The sequence below is a fragment of the Rhinolophus ferrumequinum genome, chromosome 7 (genome assembly GCF_004115265.2).
Source record: "Rhinolophus ferrumequinum isolate MPI-CBG mRhiFer1 chromosome 7, mRhiFer1_v1.p, whole genome shotgun sequence".
Classification (NCBI taxonomy): domain Eukaryota; kingdom Metazoa; phylum Chordata; class Mammalia; order Chiroptera; family Rhinolophidae; genus Rhinolophus; species Rhinolophus ferrumequinum.
The window spans coordinates 98,934,939-98,956,280 of NC_046290.1; the positions used below are offsets into that span (position 1 = coordinate 98,934,939).

At 35.5% G+C, this 21,342-nt stretch overlaps 1 protein-coding gene across 3 annotated transcripts in view; it reads right to left on the minus strand.

Moving 5' to 3' along the window:
* Positions 1-21,342, minus strand: part of LOC117024741 (S-adenosyl-L-methionine-dependent tRNA 4-demethylwyosine synthase TYW1) — a 210,046-nt gene that overhangs the window by 43,146 nt on the left and 145,558 nt on the right. For all 3 annotated transcript variants that reach the window (XM_033110219.1, XM_033110217.1, XM_033110218.1), the window contains exon 14: positions 4,047-4,157. In XM_033110219.1, coding sequence (XP_032966110.1) covers positions 4,047-4,157 — 111 coding nt within the window. The remainder of the gene's footprint in view (positions 1-4,046; positions 4,158-21,342) is intronic.

Consider the following 21,342-nt stretch of genomic DNA (forward strand, 5'->3'; position numbering starts at 1 on the left):
TTTTGGAGGAATTTGAGGTTATCTTAGCCTGCCATATTGCTAGCTCTCATCAAATGATTTTTGGAAAGCGTTTATTATGATTACTTTTAAAACTCCTCCATTTTAGAAAAATTTTACTTTAATAAGAACAACAAAAAGTTGCCTTTTCAGACATTAAAGAGTTTAGCCCTATTGAACAGAAAAGCATGCCTCTCCACTTACTAATTTCATTTCAATCATTTGAATTACAAAAGCAACTCGTGATCACTGAAATAATTCACACAACATAAGAGTATAAAAAAAGTGAAATTAATAAACCTTTCCTTCCTTTTCTACCAAATATTAATAGAACACTGTTACCAATCTGATATATATCCTTCCATACTTCTTATATAAATATATCTAAACATGTAGCTAAAAATGTAATCAAATAATAAATATTAGTGTATTAACTTGTTCTGTTCCTCAGTAGCATACTATATTCTGTAAACACCCCTTTTCTTACTTCAGTTTAAAAGGAAGATACTTCATTAACTCGTTAGACAAAGGAGAGCTGAATTTTACTCAGTACGTGACCCAATCCCCAGTGGCCCAGGGCCTTCCTACGGCGATACTGCAGGTTTTCTGTAAGAGAGAAGCTGATCATCACCATGCTGGCTCCTGATACAACACAAGCTGTTATCTACTACAACATACTTTATCATTTAAATAAGACATTTATCTTGTGATTAGAACACATATTTCTCCAAGAATTTTAAAATAAAACCCTCAATGTAGCTTTATTACTTTTGTAGACTTTGCCTCGTTCAATAAGACATCCATTTGCCAAATAGCATATCCGTATCAAATTTTGTATCTTCGTGCTTTGACAAGGCGCACCACATGGAGAGAACTTAAAAATATCTGTTGAATTCAGAGATAAAATAGTAAAATGGAAATATTGTTTGAAAGAAATTATGTCATTATTTCATCTCAGATATAGACAGAAGGTTTTATCCACTTCCTAGTTATGTTACTAGTTTGCTCAACTAAAAAATACCCATCAGAGAATTACAGTTTACACAGTAGCCATCTTTCTTTAAAAAAGAATATTGGTTGATTCTTTTCAGATTGTGAAATATCTCATTCATTATAGAAAACGTGACTGTAAAGGAGGGAAAAAAAGAAGGAAGAGAGGGAGAGAGGGAAGGAAGAAGGAAGGAAAAAGGGAAGAGAGGAGGGAAGAGAGGGAAGGAGGGAAGAGAGAGGAAAAGAAAGGAAAATGAAAAAGGTGACTGTGTGATCCAACCAAGTTGCTTTATAAAAGAGGTTTTACTAAAACATAATTTGAGGCAGGATTCTTTAAGAGCTAAATCATAAATTAAAACACGCTAATCCCTGATATTGGCAAGGTTTTCTTAAGTCAACACATATATTTCAGATGTAGTTTGTATCTTTGCATCATTAGAGTTATTAAGAACAATTTCAAAGAAAAGAGTGTCTTTGACCTGAGTAAAGATAAAATATCACACACTCAGACAGCAGTATTTCATCTGTTCCTACCTCCCACCCCTCCAGAGTAATACAGAAAGCCAAACTTACTAAAAGACAACTATAAAACTCTGAAACATCCTCTAATGACAGACAGTGCATTCAACCTCCTAAACAGAAACGGAAGAGTCGAATTTTCAGAGACTGTGTGAATTTTCTGATCATTTTCTCTCATTTTGTGGACTCTTAGTTGTTTAAGAAGGCCATTTGCCTCTTACCACTCCATAGCTTTAACTTGCATATCGCACTGATGACTTCCAAATCATTACTGCCAGCCTTGCTGTATCTCTGACCTCCAGGCTTATATAATCTATGGCCTATTAGAAACTACTTGGATATTTTTAAAAATACCTCAAATTTAATGAGGCCAACATAGAACTCATGAAATTACTCCCCAAACTTACCTCCCTCCCACACTGGTCTTTCCATCTCAGTAACTGTTTCACATTCACACAACTGTTTAAGCCAAAATCAGTGCTATTCTCGATTCCTTTTGTTCTTTCACTCTCTACATGTCATCTAGCAGCAAATTCTGTTGGTTCTACTTCCAACATTTATTCCAAATGCAGCCACTCTTCTCTAACTGTATTACCAATGACTTCTCCCAAGCCATCACTTCTCTTACTTGGGTTAAGCCACTGCTTTGTAACTGGTCTATCTACTTCTACTACTACCCTCTAAGATCCATTCATGACAGCAGCAAGGTGATATATTAAAATCGGAAATCAGATCACATGACTCTCCACTTAAAGTCCTTTAATAGGATATATAGTATAGAGAAAAACTTACCAAGAAACTCAGTATAAAATCCAATTTTCTTATCCTTGCTTGAAAAGCCTAACAAATCTGGCCCCAGTCCACCTCTCTGATTCATCTGGTGTCACTGCCAACTCCAACCTCCCCACAGAGATCACGTAGGACCTCTGTACACTAGCTGTGCCAACTGCCAGGATGCTCTGACCCCAAGCCTTTGCATGTGGTGTTCCTTCTTAGTATTTAGGATCAGTTTTGAAAAAGTCATCTCCTAAGAAAAGCCTTCTTGCTTATGAAATCTAGAATAGCCAACCACGATATCTAGCAAAACAATACATGGATTTACCCTTCGATACATCAATCCACTTATAGGAATCCACCCCAAAGAAACACTGGCAAAAATGACAGACAACCAGACATTGCATGCCTCCTGCTGGAAGTATACAATACCGCCAATGAAATAATCTTGAAATGCAAACAAACATACACATACACACATATACACACACGACTGATCAATCTCTTTATCTATTAATAATTCCCAATCCATAGGAAATACAGGGGGTAGAGGAAAATGCAATCAGCAAAATCTGAAAAAAAAAAAAGGGGGGAACTAGCTAGGATAAATAATCCATTTCCTTCAACAAAATAAATTATAAGGGGGAAAACATATAGAAGAGGAACTAATAGGCTAAAAGAAATTTAAGGGAAAATTAATCAAACTACAATGAATGGTCCTTATTTGGATCTAGTTTCAAAAATACTGTTGAAATAACTGGTCAAGTTTGAAAAATTTTATGTTCTAGTACTTTAAGATTATTGTTAAAGTTGTTAAGTTATGAGAACGTTATTCTGAGTAAGTGTTTAAAATGAGTGCATATCTTTTAGAGATATATATTGCAACAGTTATGGAGAAATGATATAATATGGGTGTTTGCTTCAAAATAATAGGGTAACAGCAGAGAAATGAGTAGGGATATAGCTGAAATATGAGTTGGTAATTTTTGACACCGGGTGATGAATGAATGCGGTACATGAGACCAATCTCTCTGCTTCTGTAGATGTCTGAAGTTTTCCATAATAAAAGTTTACTTAAAAGCCAATCAATTATTCACTATAACACTAGTTTATTTCTCAGCATATGAATGTTACTACAGTTAACCCTCGAACAATACCGGTTTGAACTGCACGGGTCCACTGACAGGTGGATTTTTTTCAGTAAATACTGTAAATGTATTTTCTCTTCCTTATGATTTTCTTAATAATATTTTCCTTTCCCTAGCTTGCTTTATTGTAAGAATACAGTACATGATATAAGAATACAGCATGTAACAAAACATACAAAATGTGTGGTAATCAACTGTTTATGTTATTGGTAAGGCCAATAGTAACTTATGTTATCAGTAAGGTCAATAGTAAGTTATTAGTGGTTAATTAAACTTTTGGGAAGTCAAAAGTTATACACAGATTTTCAACTGCACAGGGGGTTGGCGCTCCTAACACCTCATTATTCAAGGGTCAACTGTATATAGTTTTTAATGATTCATTTTCTGTTGATCGTCTACCTCTCACTAAACTATAGCTTTGTGAGAACAAATGCTTAGTCTTTACTGCTAATATCCTCAATGCCTAGAACAATGCCAGCTTCTTGATTGATATTTCTAAATGAATAAATGAAACATCTGGGACCTGCTGTAGAGTTTTAAGGATTTTTAACTTCACCGTTTTTAATTTCCCACGAAGCATCATGGGAAATGTGCACAGCAGTGGCTGCTGGGGCCTACCTTCACTTCGATGAAGTCAGGGCTTCCTAGGCACACCAACTCAGCATAGGCTTGGAGTTCATCCACATTCCACGCTTTCACTAGAGTCAGTCTGTAGACAGTACGCTGTTGCTAAAACAAAGGAAAAGCCAGCTTTGTTATCCTGGTAGAAGTCACACCTTAGGAAGACTTTCAAATTTCTTCAAACCAGAAAGAACCCAGGTAAGATGAAATCCAGCATGAACTTCTACACACTGAAGGTGTATTTTGTAGAATGATGAAAAAAGTGTAACCAAAGTAATAAGATTCCCACAAACCTCTTAAAGGCACAGGTATCGGCATATTTATTTTCTTTCACTCACAACATTTAACAAATTAGGTACCCCAAAGTTTCTTGACAAATATACATTGCATCAGCAATAAGGCAATGACAAAAATTATTGGAGAGTATACAAAAAATAATTACTTGCAAATGATATTTTAGACTGTCAAAAATTAATTCAAATAACCTTCAGGCGTCTAGGTAAGCAATCACTCAAGTTGTTTATAAGAATTTCTAATTACTCTTGTCCTCTTTCCTGCTTCCTCATTATTTAATGATCTATTAATGGCAGAAGAGGCACATTTATGAACTGTCAATGTTGCTATTTGTTTACTACATAACCAAAAGAGGTACTGGTTTTCTGAAAAGCAATGAGACAATAGTAATCAAAGCCTTTAAAAAGTTAGTAGCTCTGACTTTGTAGCTACCTACTAGAACCCAAGACAAATTATTAAAAGTTCTAAGACTTGCTCAAACATCTCAGAAGAATGGCAGAGGTGATCTGCGGCATGTGGTTATGTGTACATGATTACATCCATTCATCGTAGCAAGGTCCCAGGTAATACCCAGGCTGCTAAACATCAAATCATGCTTTAAGTAGCAAGGCTCAAAATACTGTAGAGAAAAACAAAGTGAGGTGAGAGAGGATCGAAGTGATACCAATCTCTCTACTTTTGTCTACGTTTGATGATTTATATAATTAGTAAAAAGGAAGAAACACTTGAGACCTTTAATGAAGAAAACCAAGAAATATTTAACGAACAGTATTAGGCAGCCATACCAGAAAAATGTACTCAAAATTATTTTTAAAATGCAACATGTAATACATGAAAAGACAGAAATCACCCAGATTCCCTTTACACAGCTAGAATTCACCCAATGCTAAAAACCTAACAAAAATGCTATATAGAACTGCAGACCAATCTCACTTGTATGCAAAAATCTTATAGAAGTTTTAGCAAATAAAATTTAACACTATGTTAAAAATTCTAGATATGCAAAGATGATTGAATATTAGGCTATATATTAATACAATTTATCACATTAATAGTTCAACACAGAAAAGCCATGTGATCATCTGCACAGATACACGGGGACCTTTTATATAGCTTAAAAGCCATCCAAAATTTGAAAACAAAACAGAATAAGCATATCAAAAACCATTTGGTAAACTCAAAAATTTAAAAACACATGCTTAAGATAAAACACTCTGCAGTCACTGGTCGATGTTTCTTAGTGGTATAAAAATTACAGGCATTCCCATTTAGTCAGAATGTCCACTCTTATTATTTTTATAAACATGTCTCTGAAAGTTAGAATCAAAGCAAGAAGAACAAGAATTATTGAATAGTATACAAAAAAAATAATAATTACTTGCAAATGATACAACTGGCTTCTTGGAAATCTAAGGAAATTAACTAAAAGTAGATTAAGAACAAGTAGCCAGTTACCAAATAAAAATAGAAAAATGAATGGCTTTCCTAGTATAGAGTAGTGGGGTTAATTCGGATTCTAGGGCCGACTCAATCCCAGACCACAAGCTCGCTATCTTTAACTCTCTGTTTTCAGTTTCTACCTGTGTAAAATGAGGGTTACATGCTACCTATATATTATATGTACAATTACAGAAAACAAGGCAAAGAAAATTCTACTGACAATTGTAAAATGCATTAATAAAATACCTAATGAATAATTTATGAAATAACACAGACAGTGAATAAAATAAACTTCTCCAAGAGACCATAACAAAAACTCACCTACATGGAAAAACCATGATGGATTATAAATATCATGTAATTCCACACTATGGCTTTCCTTTTCATTTTCTTAATATGTTTGTATCAAGAGAAATAAGCAACTTTAGTACATTTACCTTCTAATATATAGCATACTTATGTTCAAATTGTCAAAGACAAAGAAAAGCACTATGGGGTTACTCAAAAAGCAATGTTATTAGATTTGATTATATTTTATTTCAAACTATCAACTTCACATCTGGGTTTCCCTGTGTCTGTGGGGAGTTTGCTCAATGAAATCATTTCAGAGGCTTAAAGACTGTTTAAAATTAGATAAAGCAGTTCCTAAAGTCTATAGAAGAAGAAAAGGGTGCTAGACTCCAGGTAGATCAGATTGAAACAAAAACTGGGTACAGATGTTCCTTGAAAGGTGAGACCTAGAATTTCCTTTGCAAAAAAAATGCTTACCATTGTTCCTTTATCCTTTTGTTGTTGTTAAAAAAGAAAAAAAAATCAGAGTACAAATTGGACTGCATTAATTTCACTTGAGTAAGACCTATTTTTTTCAGTTTGAGGATTTAGTTGGTAATTTTAATTTGCATGGGTTCCAGATTGGTTATTACTGCAGGATTTTCTGAATGTGGCATATTATCTGGTAGAGACACGGATGGTACAATACTATGGAATATAAAAATGAGCATAAAGGTATTTAATTCAGGCAAACAATTTAGTTACTTGCTGTTCAGGCTATAATGTGATTTGTAAAATGTCACAATGTGATTTTTTAAAAATGTCAAGAAGTTGGCATATTATAATTTCAAGTATTTGCTGTTTGAGAGTCTATGATTTTTTTCCCCACAGTGGAGGGCATAACCGAATAATATAGGGGTAGGGAAGAGATGTCTGAAAGGAACATCACACTGAACGTGTGTGCAGCTGGGCTATGCGGCAAGAGATGTAGACATTAACCTTTGTAATTTAGACTGGATCTTTGTGACAGATTTCAAATTTGGGTTTTAACTTATGTTTGTTTCTTTGAGGGAAGCAATGGACTGAAAATACATGTAATGAAAACTGAGGTCAAAATTCCAAAGGTAAATGTTAAATGATTATCAAAAGGAACTGGGGGGGGGGGAAGGGTTAGATGCAAAGTAGAACAGGCCTGAGTAGTTAGGAAGAACAGGAGAAAAGAGGGAAAAGTATAAGATGAGGAAAAGAGTAGAGTAGCAATTGAGTTACTGGGCTCTGGAGTCAACTGTGTGAGTTTAAACATGATCTCTGTGCCTCTGTAAAGTAGGGAGAGTAATGGTATCTATATCTTATAATATTGTTGTAAAATTAAAAGAAATAAAAGAAATAAAGGACTCAGAACATGGCCTGGCACCTCGAAAAGTATGAATAAATTTCAACTACCATCATCGCTACCACCATCAGTAGCTCTACAGATTCAATTGTTTAGAGGCATCAATTCAATCAACAGTCACTGGGTTCCTCAATATGCCAGGCATAATTCTAGGTGCTAAAGTTATAGCAGTGAACAAAGCAAACAAAGTACTGACTTTTGTGTAATTTACATTACAATCTAGTAAATAAACAAAACAGAGTCAGAAAAGAAATTAGCAACAACAGTAGTAGTGAAAGAAGAGAGGAGCCAGGAATCCAGCAGAGGTAAGACTCTACCACTTTTGCCTTTTGCACTGTCTCCTCAAGCTACAAAATCCAAATTGAATATTGACCAAATTTTACACTTGTTAAAAAGTTAAATCTAAACTATTTAAAACAAAAAAAACAACTTAAAATTAAAACAATCCCTCATTGATGACATTGTTTCTAAATGCAAAGGAACATTTAATGCCTTTACTAGAAACTGGGTAACCTATCAGAGTCCTTAGAAACCATGTCTTTTCTTAAAATGGCTTTAATTAATAAGTTTTATACCGTTTATGGGAGATAAAACAAAATTGGTCAATATGATGGGTCAAATAAGCAAATAATGAGAAAATAAATTCAAAGATTAAAGTCATGATACAGCCAAATGAAGCATTTTTTTAATATTCAAATAAGATGAGCAGGAAAACTATTATAGAATTACTCCCAAAAGAAAATAACCAACCAATTGAAACCTTAATGAACACCTGAAAAATGCAAATCAAAAGTGCAAAGACAATGTTGTAATTATGACTCAGTAAAGACAATCTGATTAAACAGGATAGGATATCATAAAAGAAAACATCAAGCTATCAACAGTGCTTACTTCTGAGGAAGAGAAGTGCTGTAGGTTTACTATTTACATTTTTTATAAAAAACACCATAAAGTATTCAAACATATGCATTATGTAAATTTCAGAAGGAGAGGAGAAAATGGCAAAAAGAATGTGAAAAAAATGGCCAAAAAAATCCAAAAATTTGTTGAAAAACATGAATCTACACATTCAAAAAGCTCAATGAACTCTAAGCATGATAAACTCAAAAAAGATCCAGAGACACATTAAAATCAAACTACCAAATGACAAAGAGAATCTTGAAAGCAAAACAGAAGTGATGATTAGTCATGTACAAGGGATCCTCAATAAGATTCAGAGCCAATTTCTTACCACCAACCATAGTAGTCAGGAGGCAGTTGGATGACATTTTTAAACTGCTGAAAGCAAAAAAAAAAAAAAAAAAAAAAAAACCCACAAAAAAAACTGTCAACCAAGAATTCTATACCTGGAAGCACTAACCTTCAAAAATAAAGGAGAAACTAAGTTATTCCCAAAGAAACAAAAGCTGAGGGAGTTCACTGTTAGCAGACCTCCTCTGCACAAAATGCTAAAGGGAGTCCTTCAGGATGACATGAAAGGAACCAGATAGTAACTTGAAACCATATGAAGAAATAAAAACCTTTGGTAAAGATAACTACGTTAGTAAATAAAAAAGCCAGTCTTATTTGATTTTTGTAACTCTTCTGTTTCTATGTGATTAAAAAGATATATATATATATACACACACACACACACACATACACACATATATATAAAACAATATTTATAAATCTGTTAATGGGCACACATTGTATAAAACGTAATCGTTTTATACAAATTAACAACATGAAGGAGATAAAGTTGTATAGAAACAGCGTTTTTGTATGTTACTGAAGTTAACCTGACATCAATTCAAACTGGACTATGATAAATTAAAATCTTAGTAAGAAATATACAAAAAAGAAAATGAAATGGAAATCAAAAAGGCACACAGAGGAAAAAAATCAAGATTATTAAGCTAAGTGAAATACGTCAGACAGAAAAAAGTCGAAAACTATATGATTTCATTTATATGTGGAATATGAAAGTAAAAGCAACAAAGGAACAAGATAAACAAATAAAGAAACAAAAACTCATAGACACAGACAACAGTTCAGTGGTTACCAGAGGGTAAGGGGGGTGGGGGATATTAGAAGATGGTAAAGGGGGTCAAATATATGGTGATGGAAGGAGATCTGATTCTAAGTGGTGAGCATACAATGTGATATATACATGAAGTATTATAGAACCGTACACTTGAAACCTATGTAATTTTACTAACCATTGACACCCCCAAAATTTTAATTTAAAAAAGAAAAAATCAAACACAAAAGAAGGCAGTACTTGAAGAATTGAGAAATTTAAAAAAGATATAAGACATATAGAAAACAAACAGGAAAATAGTAGAAGTCTTTCCCTATCAAGAATCACTTGAAACATAAATTAATTAAACTCACCAATTAAAGAGAGGTAGAATGGATTAAAAAAAATTAACCAACTCCATGCTATCTGCAAGAGACTCACTTTAAATCCAAATAGAACTGAAGTGGCTATACTAATATATCAGATAAAACAGACTCTAGGTAAAAAATTGTTACAAGAGACAAGAAAGGTCCTTACATGTTGCTAAACGGTTAATTCATCAAGAAGATATAACAATTATAAACATATATGCACCGGACAACAGTCACATACAAGGGGTCCTCAATAAGGTTAAAAGCCATTTCTCATCAGGAGTATTGCCAACCAAGAAGTCCCAAATGAGCCTTTGGTGTCTAGTTTCATTGGAGATTCATCACATTCTGCCTACATGGCAAAACTTTGGTTTCCAGACTTTCCTGGATGTCTTCACTGATGAATTCTACCAAACATTCCAAGAATATTCTGAAACTCTTCTGAACTCTTTCTCTGAGGTCAGCATTATCTTTAAACCAAACCAGACAAAGGTATCACAAGAAAATATCCAACATCCCCTATGACTATAGATGCAGAAATCCTCAACAAAATACTATCAAACTGAATCCAACAGCATATTAAAATACTGTATGCCATAAATAAGTGGGATTTATCCCAGGAATGGAAAAAATTACATATTGCATGAATCCATTTATATAAAATACCCAGGATAGTTATAGCCATAGAAATAGAAAGCAAATTAGTGGTTGTCAGATACTGGGAGTATATAGGACTTTATTTTGGAGTGATGAAAATGTTTAGAAACTAGGTACAGGTAGTGATTAAACAACATTATGAATGTACTATATGCCATTGAATTGTTTACTTTAAAATGGTTACCTTTATGTTATTTGAATTTCACCTCAATAAAAAATGAAAAATACCTGTCAAAAATACCTGAAAAAATGTCAAATTTCAAGCTGCCCATTTTGCAGAAAAAACAAGTTGATTTTCAAGATGCGTGCAGAAGTGCAAATGAACCCAAAGAGCCAAAATAATTTTGAAAAAGTAAAACGAATTTGATTAGTATAGCTTTGAGTAAGTTTTGAAATCAACAGATGAATGGTTAAAGACGTAGTATATATACACACTGGAATATTATTCAGCCATGAGAAAGAAGAAAATTGCCATTTGTGACATGTATGGACATGGACATTGAAGGCATTATGATAAGTCACACAGAGAAAGACAAATACTGTATAATATCACTTACATGTGGAATCTACAAAAGCCAAACTCATAGAAATAGAGAGTAGAATGGTTACAAAGGACTAGCATGGTGGTGGTACAATTGGTGGGGGAGGGGTGCTGGTCAAAGGATACAAACTTGCAGTTAGATCTAATGCACAGCATTGTGATTACAGTTAACAATACCGTATTATAAACTTCAAAGTTGCTAAGAGACAAGATCTTAAATATTCTCACCACAAAAAAGGAATTATAATTACTTAATGTGATGGGAGCAGTTAGCTAACACTACAGCGGTAATCATTTTGCAATATGTAAATGTATCAAATTGATATGGGGCCAAGCAAGTAGCCCTGCCACCACTGAAAAACTTTAAGTTTCCTTTCCTACAGGGATTTTAAGTTTCCTTTTCCCCAGTTTCTTAGCTCTTGCTTCTTAATTATTTTATAAATCAGTTTCTTAATCATAAATAAGAGATTAATTAATTAATCTCACCAATTAAAGAGAGGTAGAATGGATTAAAAAAAATTAACCAACTCCATGCTATCTGCAAGAGACTTTTTAACCTGAATCATAGAAATCTCCTACAACCTGCATTAGATAATTTCCCTAAAGCTTGTGATTTATGCTTGCTGATTATAGTCGTTGTGGCCCAGTGCTTTTTCCAGACCTAGCTCCCAGGTGAACAATAACTGAATGACCAGTTAAACCAGAAGAAATGCCAGGCTCCATGAAGCTGAATGAACTTGCCATCATGCAGTCACCCTGCATCAATGGCTTTGAGTCCTGCTTCTTGGGCCAACACTTTTAACTCTATTAACTAAAATCTCTCTCTCCTCATCTAGGGGCCATTCAGATGCAAGTGATGTTCCAGCAAGACTTCCAGAACATCCTGACCACAGAGGTGAACATGGTCCTTGAGACGGATCTCGAGACCCCTTCCCTGCATCTAAGATCAGATAAGGTGAGAGTCCCGTTAGGCAGGGACAATAGGCACATTCAGCAGGAAGCAGATACAGAAGAAGAGATCTCCTGTCCCTCAGCTTCCCATAGAGACTTATGGGAATCACGTCTCTCAGGGAGGGACATAAGGCAGACAGTTGGAGACAAGAATTGGATCTTCAAGACACCTGGATATGTCAAGTAACATTCCTGCACGTCCAACATGGTATATGGGAAATAACTGCCCACAAGACCTCCCCTCTCCGCCCAAATTTTCCTTTGTTTACCATAACCATTAGCCACTACAAGGAAGCTAAAGAATACAAAATACCTAACTGGATTATACTGGTCATTCACATCTGTGCAATAAAGGCTACAACGACCTTCATCTCACCTTAGCTTCATTATACCATCATTATAATGTCATACATATGCCTGAAAGTTCATTAATATCATAACAGACTGAATTCTGGGAAGGAACATACACAGTCTAAAAAGATGAGGTAATACCCTCTTGTGACTCACAGGTGCCAATCAAGTGGCCCCACACCTAGAGAGGAGTAGCCCATTCTAGAAAAGAAGGAAATAAAAACTCCAAGTCCTTGCCAGTCAGCCCTTTTTGAGCCACTCTATTGCTCAGGCCTGCTCCTATCTCTTTGCAGTGTACTTTCGCTTCTAATAAACTGCTCTTTCACCACTGTATTTCTGTGTCTCGTTCAATTCTTTGCTCGAGGAGCCAAGAACCTGGACACCATGCCAAGAAGGGTCTGCTCTCTGGTAACAAAATCAACACGCTGTATGCTTTAAACTCACACACTGTTACATGTCAATTATTAATTATATCTCAACTAAAAACCAGGGATAGGGATGAGCAAAAATTCCAGAAGTTATTTGTAGAAAAATTGATAAATTAATGAAAAGTGATTAAAAAATAAAAACATTGCATATAAAAGTATTAGTAATGAAGAAGGGTTACATCCTGTAGATAGTATAGAAATGTTAAAAAGAATATTATGAGCAGTTACACACAATATTTTGTCGTTTTAAATAAAAATGTACAAAGTCCTAGGAAAATACAACTTAATAAAAATAGATAAATAGAATTTATTTTATTGAATGAATGCTCTTATAATTATTAATGGAGTTCAATATGTAATATTATTCTTCCAGAGGATAGGAAAAGAGAGACCATTCCTCTTACTCATTTTTTTTTTTTTTTTTTTTTTTTTTTTTTATTTTTTTTATTTTTTTAATTTATTGGGGTGACAATTGTTAGTAGAATTACATAGATTTCAGTTGTGCAATTCTGAATCACATCATCCATAAATCACACTGTGTGTTCACCACCCAGAGACAGCTCCCCTTCCATCACCGTACATTTGATCCCCCTCACCCTCATCCCCCACCCCCCAACCCCCTTACGCTCTGGTAACCACCAAATTACGTTCCCCAGATTAATTTTCAAACCCCGTGGCCATCCTGTGGTCACCGACTGCCCTCCAATCCCCTCACCCTCCCCCCCACCCCCCACTTCTTACTCATTTTGAGGCCTGCATAAATACTGGTATTAAAACGTGACATGGTCATTAAAAGAAAATTACAGGTCAGAATCTCTCATGAACAAAGATGGAAACATCTTTTAAAATATAATAAACAAAGGAATCTCCTGATATATAAAATAGATAATACATAATGAACACGTTGGGTTTATTTCAGGAATGGAGTACAGTTTGGTATTTGAAAAATCAATGTATTTCAATCACTACATTAGCAGAATAAAAGAAAACTATCATAATATCTCAATAGATGAAGCAAAAGAATTTGATAGAAACTCAACAGCCATTCAAAAGAAGAAGTCCTAGAAAATTAAAAATAAAAGGATATTTCCTCAGTTTGATGAAGACTATTTATGAAAAAATCAACAGGAAAATTCATAGATAATTGTAAAATATGAAAAACTTTCCCAATTTTGAGAAAACAGACAAGGAAAGGCCAGTTCTCGCAAGTTATTTTCAACACCTTAGCAATGTTGAAGCCAGTGCTTTAACATAAGAAAAAGAAAGAAAAAACATTATGGGATTCCAAAAAAAACTACAGATAAAATATTAATCTCATTTTACAAATGTTGCTAGATAAAAAGTAAATATACAAAAATCAACTTTATTTCTATACATCTACAGTAATCAGAAAATGAAAAATTTTAAATATCATTTGCCAATTGATCCAATGTTATTAAACATCTGGGAATAAATCTAAAAAATATATATATGCATGACCTCTACAAAAAAAACTATAAAACATCACTTTGAAAGCCTAAGGAATACCTTAAAAATAGAGGGCTATACACTATTTATGGATTTATACATCAATATTGTAATCCTGAGGTCAGTAAACTATGGCCCACAGGCTAAATTTGGCCCACAGCATGTTATTACATGGCCTTGAGCTAAGAATGGTTTCCATGGATGAACAACTACAATCAAGTTGATGATAGAGAACAGTAACTTTGGAATCCTATTAAGCAAAATATTACACACACAGTGCCAATAGATTTCAATACATTTTTTTCTTTAATAGATCTGTATATTTAAAAAGAGAAGAAAGCATATGCAATCATTATTATATTTTGAAATTTGTAAATACCAATTTGTGAAACTGTTTTCTCTCTTACTATATCAGTATCTACATAATGTTCTTCATTTTATCTCTTGGTTTGAAAAGCCTAAAATATTCGCTAGCCTCTGACGCAAAGATTTAATCTGTCCCCATATTGAATATAGATTCAATACAATCTCAATCTAAAATGTAGGTTGTTGGGTTTTTCTTTCAATTGACATGATGCTAAAATCTATAAGGAAATGCCAAGGATCTAGACAGCCTAATCAATCATAAACAAGAACAAAGTTAAAGGACCTAACACTACTAGATATCAAGACTTAATAAAGCCATAATAATTAAGACAGAGTGATCCTGGCAGAGTTGTAAGTAGAGCAGTGAAAAAGAGAGAGACAAAAACAGACCCAAACATGTATGTATACTTGATTTATGACAAAATTGGCACTGTAGAATAAGATAGAAAAGATGTTATTTAAATACACAGTGCTAGGTCAAATGGATCCTCACTTGTGTTGGGGGAGGAATAGCCACACTTAAAAAATATTTGTCATGTATTATAGTCTTAAATGTGAAACATAAAGAACAAAATGTCTAGAAAATAAAATAAGAATCTCTTCATGACGTTCTTAAACAGTTTAAAATGCACTCAACATAAAAGGAAGAATGATAAACTCTACATTATAATTAGCAACTTCTCTTTATCAAAAGACATGAGAAAATACAGAGACAAGCCACAGAGTAAAAAGAGACATTTACTCACATTTATAATAAATAGAGAACTCCTAGAAACCAATAAGAAAAAGATAATGCAAAATAAAACTTGATGGATGCTCTTGTATGTCTTTGGACTAAGAATGATTTTTATGATTTGATGACAGAGAACACTAACTTTGAAGCGATTACTCCTCTTGTAAGAGGGTATCCCAATGACCAATAAACAGAAATACAAATTAAATCCATAAAATACATTACTGCACAACCACCACATAGACTGACAAAACCAGGTGAAGGCAAGGATGCGAAACAACTGGAACACACTGCTGTTAGGAGTGTAAATTCATATATCGATTTGGAAATTGTCAGGCAGGATCTACTGAAGGTGAATGGATGCATACCAAATGATCCAGCAATACACGTGAGCACACATGGACACTAAATGACACATGCAGGAATATTATTAGTAGGATTATTCATAATAGCGAAAAAGTGGAACAATGTATTTTTTTTTTTTTTTTAGGACTTTATTGGGGAACGGTGTGTCTTCCAGGACTTTTTTTTCCAAGTCAAGTTGTCCTTTCAGTCTTAGTTGTGGAGGGCACAGCTCAGCTCAGGTCCAGTTGCCATTGCTAGTTGCAGGAGGCGCAGCCCACCATCCCTTGCGGGACTCGAGGAATCGAACCAGCAATCTTGTGGTTGAGAGCCCATTGGCCCATGTGGGAATCTAACCAGCAGCCTTCGGAGTTAGGAGCATGGAGCTCTTACCACCTGAGCCACCGGGCCCGGCCCCAATGTGAGTATTCTTTGATAGTAAAATGGATAAATTGTGGCATATTCATATAATGAAATATGGCAATGAAAATGAATAAACTACAGCTGTACACAATATCATGGGTAAATCTAACATAGAAGTATGTGAAGCAAAATACAAATATTCACAAAAGAATACATACTGTATGCTAGATCTCTGAATGTTAAAGAACTTAATTTAATGTTAGGTCTCTGAATGTCTGGTTTCAGAGACCTTGATTTACAGACAGAGCCCTGTCTGCAAGGAAACAAAATGTCTGTTGGCCTGTGCCTGCAGACAGAGCCAAACTAGTGATAACAGAAAACGCCACAAAACAGCTACTGGCTTACAGGCAGTCAGCATTTTCTGTTCAAACAATGCTACCCTGTCAGCACAAACCCTATAAAACCCTCTTCACCCCCTCCCTTGGGGCTGCAAGTGTCCTTTAGACATACAGCCCGGGCTGCAGCAGTCTCTGTTCAGCCCCATAGACTTTCTCTTAATAAAACAGACTTTCTCTTAACGAACTCTTAACTTGCCTGCCCGTGCGTGTCCCTTTACCGGCCGACCTATCACTGTATGATTCGACGTCTATAAAGTCCAAAACAGGGTAAACTCTCTCATGGTGCTAGCAGCAGAAAATGTGAGCCCCGCGCCGGGAGTCCCAGCCCCTCGGGGCTGAGGCAGGAGGATGGCAGGGGCACAGGAGTTCTTGGCCACAGGGCGCTGAGTCCGGCATCAACATGGTGACCTCCCGCGGGCGGGGCACCACCAGGTTGCCTAAGCAGGGGTGAAGTGACCAGGTTGGAAACCGAGCAGGTGAAAGCTCCCGTGCTCGTCAGTAGTGGGGTCACGCCTGTGAAGGCCACTGCACTCCAGCCTGGGCAACAGGGCGAGACATATCCCTTTAGAAGCCCTCCATGATTTAACGGAATCCTGTATGTCCCAAATAATAATAATAACGTTTTTTTAAAAAGTAAAAATAGCGTTTATTTTTAGACAGGAGAAGGGCTCATGACCAGGACGGGACATGAGTGGTGCAGGAGAAAGGCTTGTGAGTGCTCTTAATATCCTATTTCTTGAGCTTGTTTCTGGATACAGAGGTATGTTCATTTTGTAATAATTCACCACGCTGTTCATTGAAGATGTGCGCACTTTTCTGTACATGTAATACACTCCAATAATAAATCCTATTAAAAGTTTAACAACGTATGCAAAGTGCAGGGAGGAGACATTCAATTTTTAAAAGTCCTTATATGTAATAGATACAAGTATTCATGGATAAAATGATATTTTGTTATTTAACTTGAAATATTCCAGTGTCCCCTCCACACTAAGAAAAGTGGGGAGACAGATGAAACAAGAAATGTAGCATGCTAACAGCTGTCAAAGCTAAGATCATGGTTACATAGGAATTTATGATACGATTACTTCTTCTCTTGGGTATTTTAAAAAATCCATAATAAAAAGTTAAAAAAATACACTTATGAGTTAGAATTCTGTTGCTTCTAATTAGGCAGCTGTCAGTGCTACATATTCTGGATGAGGTTAGTATATCCCAGAACTCTGTCAGTGCTACATATTCTGGATGAGGTTAGTATATCCCAGAACTACAGATCTTAATTTCAATGATTTATTTTGACAGTAGCAATCAAGGATGAACTTGAGTTGAGGCTGTGTCAAAACAAGATAAAATGGTCTCCTAAAATATGGCACGGAGTTACTAGTAATCAAAGAAATGCAAATTGAAGCAGTAATGAGGTACTGCTTTGGTTTATCAAATTGGCAACTGATTTCTGTATAATAGCAATATTCAATGCTGTCTAGAGTTTAGCAAGACAGATACTAATTCACTGATGGCGAAAGTGATAATAATGAGATATTATAAGCTCTCAAGATGTTCAATCCCAAAAAATGGCTACATGATTTATGATATGGCTATTTAACACTGGAGGTATTTCACAGCAGTGGTTGTGAATCGCAACATATCAGAGGAACGCACTCCAAACAGTAGGAGTCCCCAATGCAGATGTGATCTTCAGAAAGGAGTGGGGAGGGGAAAGGGGACTTTTTTTTTTACATCCTTATTCTCATGGATAACTGTTTTAAAAGAATGTTTAATTGAGAGGGATAATTTTTATGTAATAGTGTTGAATTTTTAAAAAGCTAAAAACAAAATTGTACATGCGCCATAGTATTAATGACATATATATATATATAAATATATATATATATATACACACACACACACACACACACACATATATATACATAGAAAAAAAGTCTTGGAAGGAAATACAAAAACAATGTGGGATTAGAAAACATGTACACACACACACAATTTTTAATAGTACTGACTCGAGATTGGATCAGTTTAACTGTCTCTTGACACACGTGTTCTCAACTATCCATTATAGCAGATAACCTTAAACAAATTCTCGTGCTCCAAGACCAGAAATTTAGTAAAGGAAATGGGAATAGATTTGCCTTAGGTTCTGCAGAGCCTCAGAAGACCATGCACATCAGCAGGAACATGAGACAGAGTTGGCCAGAGTTTGAAGATTCATGTACCTCTAAGTTACAGCAAAAAGAAAAGAGGGGCTTGACATCCTTCCCGGGACGTGGTCAATGTGCAGAAGTGCTGCCTGAGTGAAGGAGTAGAAGGAGGGGGAAACCATACATATATTTTACTTATTTATATAAGCATATAAATAAACACACACACAACTGCATATTATAATGCACGAAACGGACAAGTGATCAAAGGGACCACAAGAAGAGAAAGCTGAGAAGTGGAAAACGCACAGATGAAACAGGCTAGGAGCACTGATAGCTAGTAAGGTAAGTAGAGATTGTAAGTAAACGCTCTAAAGGAGAACAAAAAATCCCATTCGAGGATTAAAAAAAAATAGCAGCATTTACACTTCAGAAAAGCACAGAGCACTACAGAGCAGTGTTTCTCCATCCTTTGAACGTTGGGAGATAAAGGAAGAGATGCTCTGCTGACATATTGAATGGGACAGTTTTTACAGTGTAAAAATTACCTGTGCCCTGAGAACCACTAACACAGAAATTTACAACATGGGAATTCAAGGAAAAGGAAAGAAATGAGAACTTAAAAAAAAAAAAGATAATGAATAAGGGAGACAGAATGTAAAGAGCTAAAGAAAAAATAGATGAAATAAATAAATAGTAAGGTTTCTACAGGAAGAAAGATCTGACTACAAAATCATAATGCTGCTCTCTACTTTCCATGTGGGAGAAGATCTGTATTGAGAAGTGTGAAGCCACCACCACAAGGGAATGAGAGTGGGAGCCTATTTACAGAACAATAAATACAAGTCAGAGAAACAATGTCATAAAAATCAGTAAGTAAAAGATGATGTTACAGCCTACAGCAGGGTGAATACACAAACTCCGATTATGGACACAATGCCTGGGCTTAGAGGTCTGAGGAAACTGACAAAAGGTAAAATCTCTGCAATGTTCTCTGCAGCAAAGTCTATCCATCATCCTGCAGCAGACACACACACCAACACCTGGACACAAGAGGATATGATGGCGTGAGATGGGTATGTCAATATAAGCCAAAACACGCCTCACAAAGTAACTCTGAAAGGAGTCTGGGGCAGCCAGACCACATACGCAGGTCTGACAATTATGTTTGCAAACTTGCCACCATGTGCTCACATAGGCAGCACTGTACAAACAGCCTGGTAAGGTTTTATAACCTTGGGATATCAGCGTCTCAGAGCTGTGTTCATGTCCATGTGTGGCGGTGGCTTGCTGAGTGGCGTTCATTATTGAAAATCTTACCATGAGAAAGGTGTGTGCAAAAATGGTCCCGAAGGAGCTCTTGCATCACGACAGTGCACCAGCTCACACGGCACTGTGTCTGAGGGAGTTTTTAGCCAGTAAACAAACAACTGTATTGGAACACCCTCCCTACTCACCTGATCTGGCCCCCGATGACCTCTTTCTTTACCCAACGATAAAGGAAATACTGAAAGGAAGACATTTTGGTGTCATTCAGGACATCAAGGGTAATATGACGACAGCTCTGATGGCCATTCCAGAAAAAGAGTTCCAAAATTGCTTTGAAGGGTGGTCTAGGCACTGGCATCGGTGCATAGCTTCCCAAGGGGAGGACTTTGAAGGTGACCGTAATGATATTCAGCAATGAGGTATGTACCATTTTTTCTAGGATGAGTTCGTGAACTTAACTGTCAGACCTCATACATCCCTAAAATCAATAAATCTTATAGATCAATTTCTTATTAAGAAATATTACTTGTAACAATTCACAAGGTCAAGTCCAAAATACTATATACTAAAGGCTCCCTTCCTGGGGAATTAACTGTCCAAATGTAAACACTTTTCAGTCAAGGAATTTTCAGACTGTGTTTAACTCACCAATGAACTGCCCTGTGCCTAAATTTGACTGTAAGAAAACTCCAGACCCATTAGAAAGTGACTCAGCCTGTGAAGTGAACTTATTAAGATTTTCCTCCCTGGAAAGCTTATTAGTGACAGATATGCCTGTGCATCCAGGACTCTACCATATGTCTGACTCACACAAATGCAAACCTGCAATGACAGCAAAGGAGCCTAGAAGAAGAAGGGAAGATGGCATTTGCTATACAAACACTAAAATGCCAAAAAAGTCTTTCATCCAAAATCCTTACGTACCTAATTTGTATTATTTATCAAATAATACATCTAATGAATATATAGTCAAAAGGGTATTTTAAGTTCTTCTCTTGAGCCATCGCCACTGCAACATAGATGAAATGAAAAGTGAAAATTAAATAGATAATGGAGGCTAAAAAAATAATGAAACAGCCTCATGACTAAGAATTAGACCCAGCTGCCTGCTGGAGCACACACATGAGCAAAAATAACCACCAACTTAACAATAGCCTACAAACAACAATGCCAAAAGATGTGTGGAAATTTAACATTTCACAAAAACAGCCAACATAATCTACAATTAGAAGATAAATGCCAGTCAAAGAAAATTAAAGTGATAGGACAGGCAACTTTAAAATAAGATACATGATTTCATAAAGATGGCAACTACCCCAAATTAAACTACAAATTCAATGCAATTCCAATTAGTATCTCAAAGTTGTGTGAGTGTGAGTGTGTGTGTGTGTGTGTGTGTGTGTGTGAGAGAGAGAGAGAGACAGAGAGACAGAGAGACTGACTAAATTGATTCTAAAAAAAAATATGAAAATGTATTAAGGGGCTAAGAATAAGCAAGACAATT